We start from the raw sequence: 20,015 nt of genomic DNA on the forward strand, positions 1-20,015 counted from the left end.
GAACAGTGCTAATAAAATAAAGTGATGGTATGTTATAAAAATGCAGATACTTACAAGCATTGGAACAAGTTGCCAGTCTCGCAAGCAAGCAAGCAAGCAAGCAAGCAAGCAAGCAAGCAAGCAAGCAAGCAAGCAAGCAAGCAAGCAAGCAAGCAAGCAAGCAAGCAAGCAAGCAAGCAAGCAAGCAAGCAAGCAAGCAAGCAAGCAAGCAAGCAAGCAAGCAAGCAAGCAAGCAAGCAAGCAAGCAAGCAAGCAAGCAAGCAAGCAAGCAAGCAAGCAAGCAAGCAAGCAAGCAAGCAAGCAAGCAAGCAAGCAAGCAAGCAAGCAAGCAAGCAAGCAAGCAAGCAAGCAAGCAGACTAGCCTGTGAACTGAGCAAGGAAGTCTGAGAACAAGGAGTTTAAATAGTGAAGAAAAGGGATGTGATTGGAAAATAAGGTAACGAGTGCGATAAATGTCGACAGATGCGGTGCATGGTCATAGCGCTTCCACTTTACTTGTTCAATTACAACACCTAACCAAGACCTTCTCTATGAATGTGCAAAAACTTCACTTTATTCTTCAAAAAGGGAGTAGCATTTCCAGGTATGGAACAATATGACAAAACCACATATACTGTATAATACACACACATCCCATACCAAATTTAACATCAGTCTAAACACCCAAACTACCTATTAGTTTTCTTTCATAATTATACTTCCTTTTTAGTTTGTAAAACATTTTCAAAGTAATGAATTTCAGCATTTTTCTGAACCCATCTCTGAGAAATGAGTTTATCTGTCCTTATCAATCACATTAAACTGATTCTTCATCACAACTGCCCAGAAGCAGTACACTGATTACTAAGACAAAATAAATTAGAAAGTAACATTATAGGACTGTACTGATATAATCTTATGTGATATAATATAGTCTTATTGTACTCTTACAAGAGAGTGCAGGTATTCTATTCAGGTACGAAGATACATATTTTTTTCAAATCAGTGTTGTTAACAGGTTCCTTTATTTGGGTGTGCTTGTGATACCATCCTTTGTCATATTATTTTTTAAATGTATACTAAATGTAGTGTATTTGATGCATTGTTATTGGTACCCTATTAATGTCCATTAAATGCCAACATTACATATATTCTGGAAAAGAAATCACAAAAAAAAACAAATACGCACTGCATTAATTTATTAAATAATCCATGTTATGCAAAATACAAAGAATCCACTTCAGAAATAATTCATTTTCTGAATCTCCTTTGGTTTTTAATCGACACAGACGCATTCCTGAAATGATCCTAAAATCATTTTAGTGCCATGCAGCCAAATTATAACAGGATGAAAATAAAGACATATGAAAACATTTATGTCAAATAGTAATATATATTTTATACACTATATAAAGCTTTACATAGTGGATTCCTTATTCATTTATTTTTTCAGTTGATCATCAAAAGACATCTAACACGTTCAACAATAAGACTAGTGTTGCATAATGCAAAGCAGTCACCTAGCATCTTACAAAGCCCATTCCAGTCCATTGTGAAGAACAGAATATGTCTCCAAACGTGAACAACTGTACATTGACACAAGACATTTTTAAATAAATAAATTATGATATTAAATACTAAATATTAACAATTATGACTCAATTGTCTAAAAGTTGTAAATTGTGCGTTAATACTACAATAGACATTTACAGTACATTAGCTCACAAGCACTACATTTAGATTATTATCGATGTGTAGACATTAGCAATTCTACTTTAAAAAGAGTCATCATTGCCTAACATCAGTGAATTGTCTGTATGTCCCTGTCAATTAAAATAAATAAATGAATAAATATGAAAAAAATAAACACCTTTAAAAATGTTGAATGTACATACTGTAGAAACTTGTAGAAATAATACATGTGACAGAATCATTCCTGTGTCCCCAGAATCATACATTCATAATCATACATTCATTAACGTCTTACAGTGCAAAAACAAATAAGAAATACGATCAGTGCAATACAGGGGGTGCTGTTTTATTCTGCTTTAACATAGACAGTCTTGAATCCACTGACGTAGATGTTGCTCCTGGTTATCAAATGTGCCAGCAGCGTTTTTGACCCAAGTGTCCTGGGAGTGAATGTCACAGCCCTCTCCACCTTCTCACCAGCCTGCAGGACAGGTAATCTGAAAAGCACAAGGCAAGCACGCAGAGGGTTTAATGAATTGAGCTTTGGTCCCTGTCTGTTCTGCCCTTTTGCTGTCAGAACACTCCTTAGGCTCCCAGGCTGCTGCAGTTGAGGACGGAAATACTTTCATTGAATTGAAATTGAGACCAAGTGGAATGTTCCATGGCCACCAGTTATAAAGGAAATGAATCTGAGCCACAGACAGAGCACAGTAAGCCTTGAATATTTTGCACACTGTAGAAATACTTATACTCCCTTTTATTGTTTTAAGACTCCCTCTAAAAGCATACAGTGATAGATCAAGTAGAAAGTTATGAAAAATAACAGCAAAGCACAGGCATAGTAAAGCACGTTACAAGGAATAACTCTCATAAGCATTGTAAAACCATGCAAACAGCAAATTACCATGCAGATTTACCATAATTAACTTACACAAGTTAACCATTTAACTTGTACTTGAGCACTGTATTTGAGCTTTGCTATTTCTTTTAAAAGGAGGAGGCGCTTGAAGACCTCAGTATCTGTCTGAACACCTGCCCTTCCCTAGAGTCCATGAATTCTAAACTCCTAGAGCTCTGATCTTCAAAGACGTGTGCTTTTAAACTCCCACCCACTGCCTGCTGGCGGGAGTGTGCACATTTCCTTAGGAAACTCAGGGTGTCGCCTGCAGGCTTCTAGAGGCATCAGAGCTACAGCTCGGTTTCTGGAGCCTGGCTCACAGCTGGAAAGTGTCTCGCCTTCTGTACTCCTGTCACAGGATGTGGCACTTGTCATGCATCAGTGTTTTATGTGTATTGGAAATAAATAAGCAAAAAAATACCAAAGGAAACTGTGCTGCACTTACTCAAATTGCAATTTTCCCTCAATCAGTCCAACCCCCTCTACAGTCAGGGTGCCATCGCTCACTGGCACAGGGAGGGTGTTGGTGAAGACAATGATGGCAGTCTGCTCCTCATTCTGCACTATGTTCTGCTCATTGGCAAGCTGAAAGACAAACCAGTTTTATTTATTTGTGACACATGTACAAGCCTCCTGTTTCAAGAATGTTACTGCAAGAAAAACTGAAAGCAGGGCAGCAGCCATATCACCCTGCAACTTACAACCGGCTGCCCACTGAAGTTAAGCAGTGGAAGCCTGGCCAGTACCTGGATGTGAGACCTCCTGGGGAAAAACTAAGGTTGCTGCTGGAAAAAGTGTTAGTGGGGCCAGTAGGGGGTGCTGACCCTACAGTCTGTGTGGGTCCTAATGCCCCTGTATAGTGACAGGAACACTATGCTGTAAAAAGGTGCTGTCCTTTGGATGAGATGTAAAACTGATGTCCTGACTCTCTGTGGTTGTTAAAAATCTCAAGCCTTTTTTTTTAAAGAGTAGGGGTGTTACCCTGGTGTCTTGGCCAAATTTTCCATTGGCCCTTACCAATCATGGCCTCCTAATAGTCCCCATCTATAAATTGGCTTCATCACTCTGTTCTCCTCCCCACTAATAGCTTGTGTATGAGACAGAGCACCTGTAATCCAGGTGGGACTGCACATTGGTAGTGCTGGAGGGGAGTCCCCATGCAGTGTAAGCAATTATTATAATTATAATTACTTTTAGCTGAGACACATAAACTTATTCTTGCAGGTCTAAGCATTCACTCTGTAAATCTGTGAGGGTGTTGGTAATTTACAGCAACTCTAAAGTGAAAGTGAAAACTGCACTGAAGAACCATACTTTTTGTATATGATTACGTTATGCAATTAACATACTTTCCTCAACTCATTTCACCCACTTGTTTGACCAATATGATTCAAAATGTTTTTTGTGTGCTCAAAGCCTGTTCTCCTTATGCAGGGATGTGTAGCCCCACTGTGTGCAGATTTCCATTCAACTCGATCTCTGCACCACCTGAGCTCCTTTCTGTCTTAACTGTGCCAATGTGACACCCAGCTCTTCAGGTGCTGGAGATACAGTAAAAAGAGATCTAAAACACCTGCTGGAATGTGACTCCTCCAGACAGGAAATGTTTACCTCTGCTTTATTGCATGACTTTGGGCTTATTACATTGAGAGAAGTCCTGCTGAGTTGCTCATGAGAGGTGGATGAAAGCATGGAGCATACCTCAATTGAGATTGTCGGGCTGCTTATGTTGATTTCTTCTGATGCCAAAACACATTCCTTTGTTTCTTCATCCTCAATCACCACTGCCAGGTTCATCAGATTGTGTCCCACAAGTTCTTTGCCATAGAGGGAGTAGGGAATCTGGTGGCTTATGGTCTTAACTGTAGAAAAAAAGACAATATGAATGCATATTTACTTTTAATATAAGAACATGTTCACGGGTCAGCCTTTAATTAGTCCAAAAATGCATTTTGGACTCTTCCAGTGGAAGGTCCAAAAAAGTCGTTTTGATTTCTAATTTTTTTGGAAAAAAGAGAGTAGTTATACAATTTTTAGATCAGACGTGTGTTTTGTAAGGCTGGTTGAGGTCACAGACTTTGCTGTTACTCAGAGCTGTATTTATTGTTTTAAAACATCCCCAAATAAAATGCCTCAAACTGCACATTCTAATTAACTGATCCAATGACTTTTCTCTTCCAATCATAAATTAATGAATGGAAAACAGGAGTCCTGGGATGAAAGCAGCACAGAAATTACTTTTTATCAACCTACAGTGCAATTACGATGCAAACAGACAGCACATGTCAGAGAGTAATTAAAAGTCAAATCCTGGAGTAAATAAGGAAATGGCATGACCAACCTTGTACAGCAAGAATAATTAACATCAGAAATAACATTTGTATTCTTTTAGGTTACTGTTCCTATTGTTGTCTTTAATTACACAAGCTGGAATGATGCAAACCAACATCTTCTCTATTTATTGAGGCCTTTAGAAAATCACTCTAGCATTCATCTCATTATTCACTTTTAAATTTAAATTCTGAAGGGGACTTTTGTCTGTGAAATGTATACATACTACGGTATGCATTATTTGCAGCAATAACAGGTTGATGATTGATACATAGTAAAAGGCACAAGTACAAGCAAGTTTGTTATGCAAATTAAACATGAGAAAAAAGTAGCACTGATTCCTCAGATTACAGTGTAAACAGCAGCCAGCAGCCATATCCCTCTGCAACACACAACTGGCAACCCACTAAAGTTAAGCAGGTGTAAGCCTGGTCAATACCTGGATGGGAGACCTCCTGGGAAAAACTAAAGTTTCTGCTGGAAGAGGTGTTAGTGGGGCCAGCAGGGGGCGCTCATCCTGCAGTTAATGTGGGTCCTAATGTTCAAGTATAGTGATGGGGACACCATACTGTAAACAAGCGCCATCCTTCGGATGAGATGTAAAACTGACTCTCTGTGGTCGTTAAAAATCCCAGGACGTTTCTCGAAAACAGTATGGGTGTAACCCCGGCATACTGGCCAAATTTCCCATTGGCCCTTACCAATCATGGCCTCCTAATAATCCCCATCTATGAATTGGCTTCATTACTCTGCTCTGCTCCCTACTGATAGCCGATGTATGGTGAGCGTTCTGGCGCACTATGGATGCTGCACCTTGGTGGTGATAGAGGGGAGTCTCCATTACCTGTAAAGCGCTTTGAGTGGAGTGTCCAGAAAAACGCTATATAAGTGTAATTATTATTATAACAGCACACTGTAAGCAAATCCATGTGGCACAATGTTCTAGAGCACATTAGTTTGCATCACTGTAGCTTGCTATAGTTACAGTTATAGAAACTGTACTATTTAAGCCAAGTCTGATCAATGAAAGACCTTTACCTTCAAAGGGCCCAATCTTAATGACGTTATAAGCTTCCCAGAAGGCCTTCAATGCGCTGCTGTTGTACTCTTTGGCCTGACCATTGACACGTTCCCTCAAGACCTTAGCAAAGTTGCTCTTATTGGTGATGTTTACAGTAAACTCTATGTTCTCCCCCATTATGGGTGGCTTCCTCATCAGCAGAGAGACTTCCATGCTTTTTCTCCCACCTTGAAAGGCAAAATGAAAGAAAGATTCCTGATTAGCACTTCAGTTTTGAGCTAATTCACAGCAGTATTTTTTTGCCATTTACAAAGAACAGAGGTTATATAAACTTTCAGGAATTTACGTTTGTGTTAGAGAAAACAGCAATTAAGCACAGATTAAAATATGTATGATTTATTGAATGTGTGAAGATGTACAGTAGGTAAGTCAGAAAAACCCTATACTTGGTATGATATGTTAAAGCTGTGTATCTTCCAAAACACATTTATTACTATTTAAATATTTGCTTCATAAACACAATATTCCCCAGAAAGACTGAAAGAGGAAAGACTATAGAAGAACCTTACTTGGAAGTCTAAAGTCCTCTCCGCCTCCAAGTCCCCCTGAAGAAACAAACAACAATATCTATGAATAATTGTTTATTTTTCAGGCACATTTATTCTTCTATGAAACACAGAAGCTCCCCAAAATCAGCTTAAGTCAAGAAGTTCAAAATTACTTCATCTACTAAATTAAGAGAGTTTTTTACAGAATGTACAAGCTCAAAATCAAATCTAGCCAGAATACCAGGGTTTACATCTCTCCTCTTACAAGGAGTGATATGGGACCTTGAATGACCAATGTGATATTAATAATAATCTGTGTAAAACTATCTTAATTAAAAGCACTAGTTTAGTAATAGAGTGTGTATGAGAAAAATCATTTGTTTCTGGTCATCAGATAAAGTGGAACAAATCGTTGAAAGGAAAATCAACTCTGAAAATTGCCCAATTAATTTACAACGTTACTGTATGTTGTATCAAGCTGTGATAAGGCTATGTGAACTCCATCACAGCAGAGGTGGGAGTAGGACTGGGTTAGAATTAGTGGACATTTACGCTTTAGTCTGAAAGCCAATATGATGACAATGATAAATCACAGAAGAAGTTTCCAGGTTTTTTTTCTTTAGCCTGGACATGTAGTGTATCTAACTTTAACAACACTTCCACAAAACAGAGGAACCCTGTGTCCCTGAGAAGGATCCATCACTGCTCTGTCTCTGCTTAGATTCAATTGCAGTTGTTCGCAGGCTCAGAGCACACACAAAGCCTCTCCTTAGACAGTAAACCTCTATAAACCTCTAAACTTCCAAAACATATGGTCTTGTGATGTCACTTTCTATAACATGTTCAGTGCCACTGAGCCCCCTTACATAAAAAGGTTAAAGGCTAAAAGTCCCTAGAAAGTTAGTGGAACAGAAATCTTACCTCTATTGGTGGGCCTGTATGATGTGCCTGCTGTGAAGGAAAAGACACATGAGAATTACAAATTTTATCACAGCTAACATTTAGAAAACAATCTTTTCATTAACTGCATGTTTGTCCTCTATAGGCACTGAATTGTTTTCTCTACGATAAATAATATTGTTGGTAGACGGGCAATTAAGTTTTCCTTTAGTCAACAGAAACATATTTAACTGCATACACAATACTTCTGTATCACATCATATTGACACCTTGTGCTTTTTAACACATGGATACATTTGACTGACTGTAAAGCTCTGTTTTTACCTTTAGGGATCTTGTAGGCAGTGGTGATATTCTCATAGGTGTTCAGCCCAATGCTCTTGGTGCAGATCAAAGAGCCGATCCTTCCTCTGTCCACAGAGCGACTAATCTCTTGGTTGTTCCTCACAATGATGATGTGCACATCAGCATTGACTTCCGCAAACACAAAGGGAACGTCATACAAGAGATCCACGCATCCCCTTTTAATGGCTGTAACTGGAGATGGCCCGCAGCAAAACACTCCTGTGGAGAGACAATACTTTCATTTACAATTGCAATTGTCCCATTTGTTAAGAACTTAATTTACAGTGAGGAAGTTCTGGGATAAACAAAAAGCTCGTTATTTCAGATTGAATGAATTTTAGTGTGTAAGTTTAAATACTCCCAATGCCTGCATAAAGCATTATTTCTTTTGGTTTACTATAGTTTTATTTTTGGGATTGGGGCTGCAGCGGTACCTAAAGCCTAAGCAGCAGATATAAGATACAATAAATACATAATTATCAATTCAACAGTGTGTTTGTACTCTAGAAAATGAAAAACAGACAAAAACTGTTTTCATGTTAAAATTAAGCAAATGAACATTCTACATGCAGCATTGCAAAGCGATTCTTTCTGATAGGATATAAGGCTAATTTTGGATTTACAGCTCATTCCCAAAGGAGAGCTTCAGGAAATTCCAGCATAATTACCTTCGCTTCTTTCCTGGGGAGTTGGGTCCAAAACCTGCCAGCCATCACATCCATAACCCAGATCAGGACGAGTCATCCAGCACTCCACCCACACATGGAAATTCCTAAAAAATATATTTGCCCATTGTTTATACCATTGGTTTTAATATAGAAACTGAAGATGAAATCAGTATGGAGTATACACAAATTGTACTGCTCACAATTGTCATCACCTAGCAGTACAACTACTGTATTGTTAGCTGCTATACTGAGGCATCCACATACAGCAAAAAAATAGTAAACAATTACAAGGTTTTATTTAATTTGAAAATTGTGAAGGGACAGCCAAGTAGTTTTTTATGCTTTCAAAAGCAACACAATAATTCTTGGATGAAGTATGATGTACAAGAGGGAAATAAAAAATGTATACAAGCTCTACTTTTCATGCAGTCTGTAAAAAAATTGAGAGTTATATTGACATGAACAAAGACTTCTCAAGTCAGTCTTCTAACTTCTGACTATTCTAACTCATACCCCAGAAAGGTACGAGTTAGAATAACCATCACATCTGTAATGTTTCATAGCCGTTCAGGGACGCCAAATATGTAATCATAGTGGCTCTCTGAAGGCACCAGTTCTGTAGGGTTTGGGCATTTACTGAGACAATTATTAATTGTAGCAGTAAATCACAAAGTTGATTCTTTTGATGGCTTTAGAATCCAACCATGCGACATAACTCAAACAACGCACACACACAGGTACTAATACACGAGGATACATTTATTAATACATAGAATATGCATATAAACCTAACAGATCTTATCGAGAGGGTTATCAGAATACAAAAGGTATATATTCAATCAGTTACAAAGAGTTACATATATCAAGAGGATATACGTTCAGTATATCATTCATTAAGACCGTTTCGTAAATGAACTTGGTTATAACTTCTACATTAGATACTCAAAACAAGTACATAACTCTTAGGAATTAAATTGATATCAACTGGTTGGGATAACAATTGAATTCTCGAGCTGTAATGCATTGAAGTTGAATACTCATCCAATCTCTGGGGATTCATATCTCCTGCAGGCACAAACAATCAGCTGCAGGCTTGTTGCTGTCCAATCCGCGCTCTCTGGCTCCGTGCCAGGCTGTGCTGTGCGGCTTGCGACGGTGCGCTGCTGATGCTCACTGACCGGCTAGTTAGTGTTGGTTTTAACTAGCACAGTTTGTGCACAGGAGAAAAGATGACTGTGGGTCCCAGCAAGTCAGGAAGAGGACCGGTTCGTTCCTGATGAAGCGCTAGTTCTGAATAGTGATTCAGCTGTCCACAGTTCCGACCTGTTCATGAGGCCTGCTGCTGGTTACTCTCTGGCAACCTCCACTCTAGACTCTTAGAACAAAGGAAAGTTCTGGCACTCGGACACACTGGCCGTTCCGTGGTTGTCCGGGCTGAGTCTCAGGATGGTCAGGAGGCGCGCTGCGAGAATGCCCTGCCCTTGGGAGCCTTCTGCTCCTGGGCCGTCCTGCCCTGGAATTCTCCTTTGAATTCCCTTTAGAACAGTCCAAAGAAGTCCACTCCTGAGTCTTACTGAATCTCCCGAATCTGAATCTCTCAGGCTCTCTGTGTTGCCTGTTTTTACCTGGAGGAACTTCAGCTCATTCATTGGCTGAAAGTTCCATGGGCATCAGAGTCCCACGTGGGTTACTCAGCCCTACCAGTCCCTGATTGGTTGATCAAGGTGAGATATGAGTCACTTAGTCCTGACACTTAGTAATGCAGTCCAGATGTCCATCCGGCACTCCCTAGACTGATAGGCGCCAGTGGATGACCATTGATCATGATAGCCAGACTTAGCTAAGTGCATCCCCCTTTGGGAGCTGTCCTAGGAAACCTTAAATCACCCTGCACTAATGGTCTCTCTGTGGCTGCTCCACAGAGATGAACAGAGAAATGGGGCCTCATTGGGGAGCTCAGAAACACTTAATTCTGCCTTATTATTAAGCCTCGCCGCTACATATCCCCCCTTTTTGAAGGTCACGAGGTCCTGAGGCGTTGTTGCCTTCAAAACAAAACAGAATTAAGTGATGTCCCTTGCCATTAGAACATTAATCTTAAATGTCCACATTACTCCTCGAGAATTCATACCGGAACCAGCATTGGATACAAACAGGATGAATAACATCTGGAGTATGTATAAACACGGTAGGAGACATTATCTAAGTCTAGGAATTACACATCAGGAAGCTCACTGTCAATATCTGATACTTCTGTAGTAGATATTTGGGGAGAAGTCACTTCCTTTCTTTTGACATGCTACCTTTGACTCATTCATGCTACCCGGAGTACATCTTGATGAAAGAGTACAGCATTCAGAGTACATCCAGTCATGATCCAGCTACCCGGCAGTAGTGTTACAATAACAACAGTTCCTGTTCCCAGCCCCCCGATAAACCACAACACCTGTGTTGGGTATCTGCTAGGGTGGTTTGGAGGTTTGTTCCATTAAAGCAAACTCAACTACCTGTACCTCTTCAGGCTTACTATTTCTTGGATTTCTATCCAATTCAATAGTGTGGCACCTGAAGGCATCCACGACCTCAAGTTTGGTCTTATATTGTCTGGTTCCAGACCGTACAGTGTTAAGTTACCATGCTGTACTATGGCCTCCTCAGGAACTTAAAGGAACTGTTTTATTAGGTAGCTGCATCATGCCTGTCACAAGTCATGGTGACAGTTAAATGTGGTGTGCTGACCAGCCATTTACTTCCCACCTACTCTTCATGGGGTTCATTAACCTCCCTCTACTCGTTAGTAGCTTTACACCCTTCATTGGTGAATCGTTTAGACACAGCCAATGGATAGCTTTAGTAGCCATACCCATCTCAAGATTTGGAACCGAATTCAATCTTGGATTGCCTTCTGGGTGAGCTATGAGCGATGGGGTTAATGTCACATACTCCTCTACTGAGAAGAGTGGAATCAAGTGGGTTGGGATTTGTGCCATGGCTAGACTGGCTACAGTGGCACCAAGCTCCCTTAACAGGTCTTGTGTCAACATTCTGGCCTGTTGCACACAAGCATAAACCCACTGTATAACACCAACAATCATGTCCACTGTTTGGGGAATAAGGTTTAACCCTGTTGCATAGGAAGTTGCCTGTAGGGTTTTCCCTAAGCTTTCCAACTTTTGCTGCTGTCGATACAGTCTGTCACTACCCTCTGGCATCTCTGACACCTGCCTTCTTGGGGCAGTCAGGGTGAGAGTGCCAGTAACAAACAAACCTACCAAAAAGAGCAAATGCACAACAGTGGTGGCAGCAATCAGTCCTCCCAAAAGTCTTTTAGGGTGGCTGATCCCAGTCATCTCCTTCTGAGTGACTGTTGCCTTTCTAAGCTGGCTCAGCATGTACATGGTGTCTTTCTCAGTATGCCATGTGGCATCCTGGGGACCAACATCCTGGAAATCTGGGGAGATCTGACGCAGCGGCTGATGCTGCTCCTCCATTTCCAGGGCATCTGCTTTTTCGATTTGTTCATGCCTGTGCTCTAGGAAACCTGCAGGGGGCGGTGCAGCGGTGGAGCATGCCTGACCCTCGGCTGAGTGGTCATCTGGAGCACCTGAGTGATCTGGGATTGTTATCCCATTCTCACTGTTCAGGTCCACCCTGCACACCTCCTGATTGAGGAATCCCTCTATCGGCATGTTTACAATCGTTCGCTGGGGGTAGGTGTAGGACACCTGCTCGCTCCCCCCTTCCCTCGCTAGGGGTTCAGGGAGCTGCCCCAGCACTGGGATAGCTAGTTCACTGTCTTTGAACTCGCTATCACCCACCAGGCCCATGTCAGTGCAGGCGGGGATTCTGACACCCCTCTTTGCGATGTCCTGCACTGGCAGGCGGGTGGCTTGACCATCCAGCTCCAGTATGGCTGAACCACTGTTGGTCAGACTCAGACTGACAGACTGAGCTGGTGGCTGTAAGAAAACCGGCTCGGCTTTCATTCCCTGTCCCTTCTGGGGGACTGGGTGTGTTGGCAACCCTGCCGTTGAGGCAGGAACAATCAGGTCAGTCTCACTCACTACCTGGTAGTTGTGAGAAATAATGTTACCTGACTGCAGGTTCCCTGGGTCACAGCAGAGGGAATCGGCATCTGGGATCAGGTGTGTCCACAGCGCAGTAGTCTCAGCGTCCAGCTGGACCTCCTGTCTAACCTGTGAATGTTGCACCAGGGGCACCTGGCGGTGGCCCTGTGACAGCTGCTCAAGCAGATCCTCACTAATAGAGGACCTCTCAGAGCTAAGGGTGAGGGCTACATCACCAACCTGCTCTCCTGCCATCTGGATCCCTTCCACCACTGCAGGGTGGTGGTCCTGACCCCTCTTGGGTGCCAAGGTGCACAGGGAAAGCTCCTTTTCATCGCCAGGTGGGGAGATCTGCTCCTCTTTAGGGATGTAAAAGGGGTGTGCTTTACCTGGTGGATCAGGCGGCTGCTTGGAGCACCGCTCCTGTGGCAGGGAGGCTGTTGTGACCTCAGCCGGGACACGACTTCCCTGTATATCCGGGGAACAAGAAAATATTTTTATTTCTTGTCCAGAGGGAACAGAAGGAATCTCCACATAGGCTTCTGTGTTCGGTGGGCACTGTGTGAGCACAGTCTGCCTCTTGGCCCCCCTTTCCTTCTGTACAGAAGGCTTAGGAGCCTTGACCTGTTTCCACACTTAGCCTTTCTGGTGATCCACCAAAGGTTCCACTCTGAGTCGCATGCCCTTTTCTTTTTCTACCCGTTTGAGCTTGCCGTGTGACATCAAACACCTTTCAACCTCAGTGTCAATCAGTGTCTCACTGGGTAAGACATCTCCCATGGCATCCTTGAGGTAAAAGCTTCCTGCTTTTCCTCTGTGTTTTACTGCCTGCTCTGTGACTTCAGGGGTGGAGTCAGCACTCGCTTGGGAGTGGCCGACCTCATCCAGGCAGGAACCCTTCCGCTCAATCAGATAGACTGAGGGAGTGGGAGGGGGCGGGTCTCCGCCTCCTCCAGTGGAGAGTATCAGCTCATTCACGCTTCCGGCAGCCTTGGGGAGCGGTTGTCCCTGTCCTAATAAAGCTTGTTCAAGCCTGGCCAGGCGGGCGGCTACTGAATCCTTTTGTTCAGCTTTATCTAGCCCTTTCCCTCCCCCGGTGTTCTCATGGCACTTAGGACGCTGGGTGCGGTCCTGTGTGCATGCTTTGGAACGGGGCTTAGCCAGCTCAGGAGCCTGTGCTCCTTCGAGCAGGAGGGAGTTAACCCTGCTGGCTCTGACGGCGAGCACAGTCGCTTTAACAGCTTTTTGCTCAGAGCGACTTTGGACATCATACTCCCAGGCTTTCTGCACGAATCTCTTAATATCAGTCATTTTCATGGTCTGTGCATCTGTATGCATTAAGATCATCTTTCTGACTGATGGGTGGAGATTCGCAATGAATAAACCCTTGAAATGTATGTTCTCTTCGCAACCCTCATCATTTCGCCCTGCAAAATAAGTTCGTCTAAGTCTCTCGTAATATTCGCGAGGGGACTCTGCTCTCTCGTGCTTAATGTTAAGAGCGGCGGCTATCGCGGCAGTCGGGTCAATAAACGCACTGTATTCTTCGATAAGTGCATGACAAAGCTGTTCAAAGTCATTACAGACTTCTTTCATCTGCCTAGCCATCCACTCATGTACAGCTCTGCTGGTAGTTTTCCTGACCAGAAACACTTTCTCCTGTTCTGTGGCGTTTGGCAGGAACTGCAGGTTATACCTGAGGTCTTGAATATAACTCTCGATATTATTCTCTGACACTGCGGGGTCAAATCTCTCTATGTCCTTCGCTAGCTCTCTCAGAGAATGGAGGTTTATTCTCCTAGCTTCTCCGCTGACGGAGATATGACGGAGATCGTGGTCAGACTTGTCACTGCTAGAGAGAGTGCTTAATAGCGACTCGAATTCAGACCTTTTAGCAACCATCGTTAAACTTAAAGAGTATTACTTTTAAGTACGAAATCACAGTTTTACCACAGAAAACCACAAGATCAAGTATGCAATCAACCCGGTAGATCGCAAAAGATCACAAAACAATCAAGCACTGCTTAAAGAGCAAGGGGAACTTTTTCTTTTGGCTTTCAGCACACTGTATTATCGTGTATGAAACCCGCGGCGTTTTATATGAATTATTCCGCTTGGTTGATTCATTTCAGTCTTGCCACGCCCACCCAGGGACGCCAAATAAATGTAATGTTTCATAGCCGTTCAGGGACGCCAAATATGTAATCATAGTGGCTCTCTGAAGGCACCAGTTCTGTAGGGTTTGGGCATTTACTGAGACAATTATTAATTGTAGCAGTAAATCACAAAGTTGATTCTTTTGATGGCTTTAGAATCCAACCATGCGACATAACTCAAACAACGCACACACACAGGTACTAATACACGAGGATACATTTATTAATACATAGAATATGCATATAAACCTAACAGATCTTATCGAGAGGGTTATCAGAATACAAAAGGTATATATTCAATCAGTTACAAAGAGTTACATATATCAAGAGGATATACGTTCAGTATATCATTCATTAAGACCGTTTCGTAAATGAACTTGGTTATAACTTCTACATTAGATACTCAAAACAAGTACATAACTCTTAGGAATTAAATTGATATCAACTGGTTGGGATAACAATTGAATTCTCGAGCTGTAATGCATTGAAGTTGAATACTCATCCAATCTCTGGGGATTCATATCTCCTGCAGGCACAAACAATCAGCTGCAGGCTTGTTGCTGTCCAATCCGCGCTCTCTGGCTCCGTGCCAGGCTGTGCTGTGCGGCTTGCGACGGTGCGCTGCTGATGCTCACTGACCGGCTAGTTAGTGTTGGTTTTAACTAGCACAGTTTGTGCACAGGAGAAAAGATGACTGTGGGTCCCAGCAAGTCAGGAAGAGGACCGGTTCGTTCCTGATGAAGCGCTAGTTCTGAATAGTGATTCAGCTGTCCACAGTTCCGACCTGTTCATGAGGCCTGCTGCTGGTTACTCTCTGGCAACCTCCACTCTAGACTCTTAGAACAAAGGAAAGTTCTGGCACTCGGACACACTGGCCGTTCCGTGGTTGTCCGGGCTGAGTCTCAGGATGGTCAGGAGGCGCGCTGCGAGAATGCCCTGCCCTTGGGAGCCTTCTGCTCCTGGGCCGTCCTGCCCTGGAATTCTCCTTTGAATTCCCTTTAGAACAGTCCAAAGAAGTCCACTCCTGAGTCTTACTGAATCTCCCGAATCTGAATCTCTCAGGCTCTCTGTGTTGCCTGTTTTTACCTGGAGGAACTTCAGCTCATTCATTGGCTGAAAGTTCCATGGGCATCAGAGTCCCACGTGGGTTACTCAGCCCTACCAGTCCCTGATTGGTTGATCAAGGTGAGATATGAGTCACTTAGTCCTGACACTTAGTAATGCAGTCCAGATGTCCATCCGGCACTCCCTAGACTGATAGGCGCCAGTGGATGACCATTGATCATGATAGCCAGACTTAGCTAAGTGCATCCCCCTTTGGGAGCTGTCCTAGGAAACCTTAAATCACCCTGCACTAATGGTCTCTCTGTGGCTGCTCCACAGAGATGAACAGAGAAATGGGGCCTCATTGGGGAGCTCAGAAACACTTAATTCTGCCTTATTATTAAGCCTCGCCGCTACATATCCCCCCTTTTTGAAGGTCACGAGGTCCTGAGGCGTTGTTGCCTTCAAAACAAAACAGAATTAAGTGATGTCCCTTGCCATTAGAACATTAATCTTAAATGTCCACATTACTCCTCGAGAATTCATACCGGAACCAGCATTGGATACAAACAGGATGAATAACATCTGGAGTATGTATAAACAAGGTAGGAGACATTATCTAAGTCTAGGAATTACACATCAGGAAGCTCACTGTCAATATCTGATACCTCTGTAGTAGATATTTGGGGAGAAGTCACTTCCTTTCTTTTGACATGCTACCTTTGACTCATTCATGCTACCCGGAGTACATCTTGATGAAAGAGTACAGCATTCAGAGTACATCCAGTCATGATCCAGCTACCCGGCAGTAGTGTTACAATAACAACAGTTCCTGTTCCCAGCCCCCCGATAAACCACAACACCTGTGTTGGGTATCTGCTAGGGTGGTTTGGAGGTTTGTTCCATTAAAGCAAACTCAACTACCTGTACCTCTTCAGGCTTACTATTTCTTGGATTTCTATCCAATTCAATAGTGTGGCACCTGAAGGCATCCACGACCTCAAGTTTGGTCTTATATTGTCTGGTTCCAGACCGTACAGTGTTAAGTTACCATGCTGTACTATGGCCTCCTCAGGAACTTAAAGGAACTGTTTTATTAGGTAGCTGCATCATGCCTGTCACAAGTCATGGTGACAGTTAAATGTGGTGTGCTGACCAGCCATTTACTTCCCACCTACTCTTCATGGGGTTCATTAACCTCCCTCTACTCGTTAGTAGCTTTACACCCTTCATTGGTGAATCGTTTAGACACAGCCAATGGATAGCTTTAGTAGCCATACCCATCTCAAGATTTGGAACCGAATTCAATCTTGGATTGCCTTCTGGGTGAGCTATGAGCGATGGGGTTAATGTCACATACTCCTCTACTGAGAAGAGTGGAATCAAGTGGGTTGGGATTTGTGCCATGGCTAGACTGGCTACAGTGGCACCAAGCTCCCTTAACAGGTCTTGTGTCAACATTCTGGCCTGTTGCACACAAGCATAAACCCACTGTATAACACCAACAATCATGTCCACTGTTTGGGGAATAAGGTTTAACCCTGTTGCATAGGAAGTTGCCTGTAGGGTTTTCCCTAAGCTTTCCAACTTTTGCTGCTGTCGATACAGTCTGTCACTACCCTCTGGCATCTCTGACACCTGCCTTCTTGGGGCAGTCAGGGTGAGAGTGCCAGTAACAAACAAACCTACCAAAAAGAGCAAATGCACAACAGTGGTGGCAGCAATCAGTCCTCCCAAAAGTCTTTTAGGGTGGCTGATCCCAGTCATCTCCTTCTGAGTGACTGTTGCCTTTCTAAGCTGGCTCAGCATGTACATGGTGTCTTTCTCAGTATGCCATGTGGCATCCTGGGGACCAACATCCTGGAAATCTGGGGAGATCTGACGCAGCGGCTGATGCTGCTCCTCCATTTCCAGGGCATCTGCTTTTTCGATTTGTTCATGCCTGTGCTCTAGGAAACCTGCAGGGGGCGGTGCAGCGGTGGAGCATGCCTGACCCTCGGCTGAGTGGTCATCTGGAGCACCTGAGTGATCTGGGATTGTTATCCCATTCTCACTGTTCAGGTCCACCCTGCACACCTCCTGATTGAGGAATCCCTCTATCGGCATGTTTACAATCGTTCGCTGGGGGTAGGTGTAGGACACCTGCTCGCTCCCCCCTTCCCTCGCTAGGGGTTCAGGGAGCTGCCCCAGCACTGGGATAGCTAGTTCACTGTCTTTGAACTCGCTATCACCCACCAGGCCCATGTCAGTGCAGGCGGGGATTCTGACACCCCTCTTTGCGATGTCCTGCACTGGCAGGCGGGTGGCTTGACCATCCAGCTCCAGTATGGCTGAACCACTGTTGGTCAGACTCAGACTGACAGACTGAGCTGGTGGCTGTAAGAAAACCGGCTCGGCTTTCATTCCCTGTCCCTTCTGGGGGACTGGGTGTGTTGGCAACCCTGCCGTTGAGGCAGGAACAATCAGGTCAGTCTCACTCACTACCTGGTAGTTGTGAGAAATAATGTTACCTGACTGCAGGTTCCCTGGGTCACAGCAGAGGGAATCGGCATCTGGGATCAGGTGTGTCCACAGCGCAGTAGTCTCAGCGTCCAGCTGGACCTCCTGTCTAACCTGTGAATGTTGCACCAGGGGCACCTGGCGGTGGCCCTGTGACAGCTGCTCAAGCAGATCCTCACTAATAGAGGACCTCTCAGAGCTAAGGGTGAGGGCTACATCACCAACCTGCTCTCCTGCCATCTGGATCCCTTCCACCACTGCAGGGTGGTGGTCCTGACCCCTCTTGGGTGCCAAGGTGCACAGGGAAAGCTCCTTTTCATCGCCAGGTGGGGAGATCTGCTCCTCTTTAGGGATGTAAAAGGGGTGTGCTTTACCTGGTGGATCAGGCGGCTGCTTGGAGCACCGCTCCTGTGGCAGGGAGGCTGTTGTGACCTCAGCCGGGACACGACTTCCCTGTATATCCGGGGAACAAGAAAATATTTTTATTTCTTGTCCAGAGGGAACAGAAGGAATCTCCACATAGGCTTCTGTGTTCGGTGGGCACTGTGTGAGCACAGTCTGCCTCTTGGCCCCCCTTTCCTTCTGTACAGAAGGCTTAGGAGCCTTGACCTGTTTCCACACTTAGCCTTTCTGGTGATCCACCAAAGGTTCCACTCTGAGTCGCATGCCCTTTTCTTTTTCTACCCGTTTGAGCTTGCCGTGTGACATCAAACACCTTTCAACCTCAGTGTCAATCAGTGTCTCACTGGGTAAGACATCTCCCATGGCATCCTTGAGGTAAAAGCTTCCTGCTTTTCCTCTGTGTTTTACTGCCTGCTCTGTGACTTCAGGGGTGGAGTCAGCACTCGCTTGGGAGTGGCCGACCTCATCCAGGCAGGAACCCTTCCGCTCAATCAGATAGACTGAGGGAGTGGGAGGGGGCGGGTCTCCGCCTCCTCCAGTGGAGAGTATCAGCTCATTCACGCTTCCGGCAGCCTTGGGGAGCGGTTGTCCCTGTCCTAATAAAGCTTGTTCAAGCCTGGCCAGGCGGGCGGCTACTGAATCCTTTTGTTCAGCTTTATCTAGCCCTTTCCCTCCCCCGGTGTTCTCATGGCACTTAGGACGCTGGGTGCGGTCCTGTGTGCATGCTTTGGAACGGGGCTTAGCCAGCTCAGGAGCCTGTGCTCCTTCGAGCAGGAGGGAGTTAACCCTGCTGGCTCTGACGGCGAGCACAGTCGCTTTAACAGCTTTTTGCTCAGAGCGACTTTGGACATCATACTCCCAGGCTTTCTGCACGAATCTCTTAATATCAGTCATTTTCATGGTCTGTGCATCTGTATGCATTAAGATCATCTTTCTGACTGATGGGTGGAGATTCGCAATGAATAAACCCTTGAAATGTATGTTCTCTTCGCAACCCTCATCATTTCGCCCTGCAAAATAAGTTCGTCTAAGTCTCTCGTAATATTCGCGAGGGGACTCTGCTCTCTCGTGCTTAATGTTAAGAGCGGCGGCTATCGCGGCAGTCGGGTCAATAAACGCACTGTATTCTTCGATAAGTGCATGACAAAGCTGTTCAAAGTCATTACAGACTTCTTTCATCTGCCTAGCCATCCACTCATGTACAGCTCTGCTGGTAGTTTTCCTGACCAGAAACACTTTCTCCTGTTCTGTGGCGTTTGGCAGGAACTGCAGGTTATACCTGAGGTCTTGAATATAACTCTCGATATTATTCTCTGACACTGCGGGGTCAAATCTCTCTATGTCCTTCGCTAGCTCTCTCAGAGAATGGAGGTTTATTCTCCTAGCTTCTCCGCTGACGGAGATATGACGGAGATCGTGGTCAGACTTGTCACTGCTAGAGAGAGTGCTTAATAGCGACTCGAAT

The 20,015-nt window shown here is 44.2% G+C and overlaps 1 protein-coding gene across 1 annotated transcript in view; it reads right to left on the reverse strand.

Moving 5' to 3' along the window:
* Positions 1-1,164: 1,164 nt before the first annotated feature.
* Positions 1,165-20,015, reverse strand: part of tgm5l (transglutaminase 5, like) — a 38,562-nt gene continuing 19,711 nt past the window's right edge. Inside the window, exons 8-15 of the mRNA XM_088937390.1 lie at positions 8,383-8,486; positions 7,694-7,933; positions 7,391-7,420; positions 6,491-6,526; positions 5,939-6,148; positions 4,271-4,431; positions 3,015-3,154; positions 1,165-2,168 (exon numbers count right to left, since the gene is read on the reverse strand). Of these exons, the coding sequence (XP_088793516.1) occupies positions 2,018-2,168; positions 3,015-3,154; positions 4,271-4,431; positions 5,939-6,148; positions 6,491-6,526; positions 7,391-7,420; positions 7,694-7,933; positions 8,383-8,486 (1,072 nt within the window). The 3' untranslated portion in view covers positions 1,165-2,017. The remainder of the gene's footprint in view (positions 2,169-3,014; positions 3,155-4,270; positions 4,432-5,938; positions 6,149-6,490; positions 6,527-7,390; positions 7,421-7,693; positions 7,934-8,382; positions 8,487-20,015) is intronic.

The sequence above is a fragment of the Atractosteus spatula genome, chromosome 19 (genome assembly GCF_055471065.1).
Source record: "Atractosteus spatula isolate fAtrSpa1 chromosome 19, fAtrSpa1.hap1, whole genome shotgun sequence".
NCBI lineage: Eukaryota > Metazoa > Chordata > Actinopteri > Semionotiformes > Lepisosteidae > Atractosteus > Atractosteus spatula.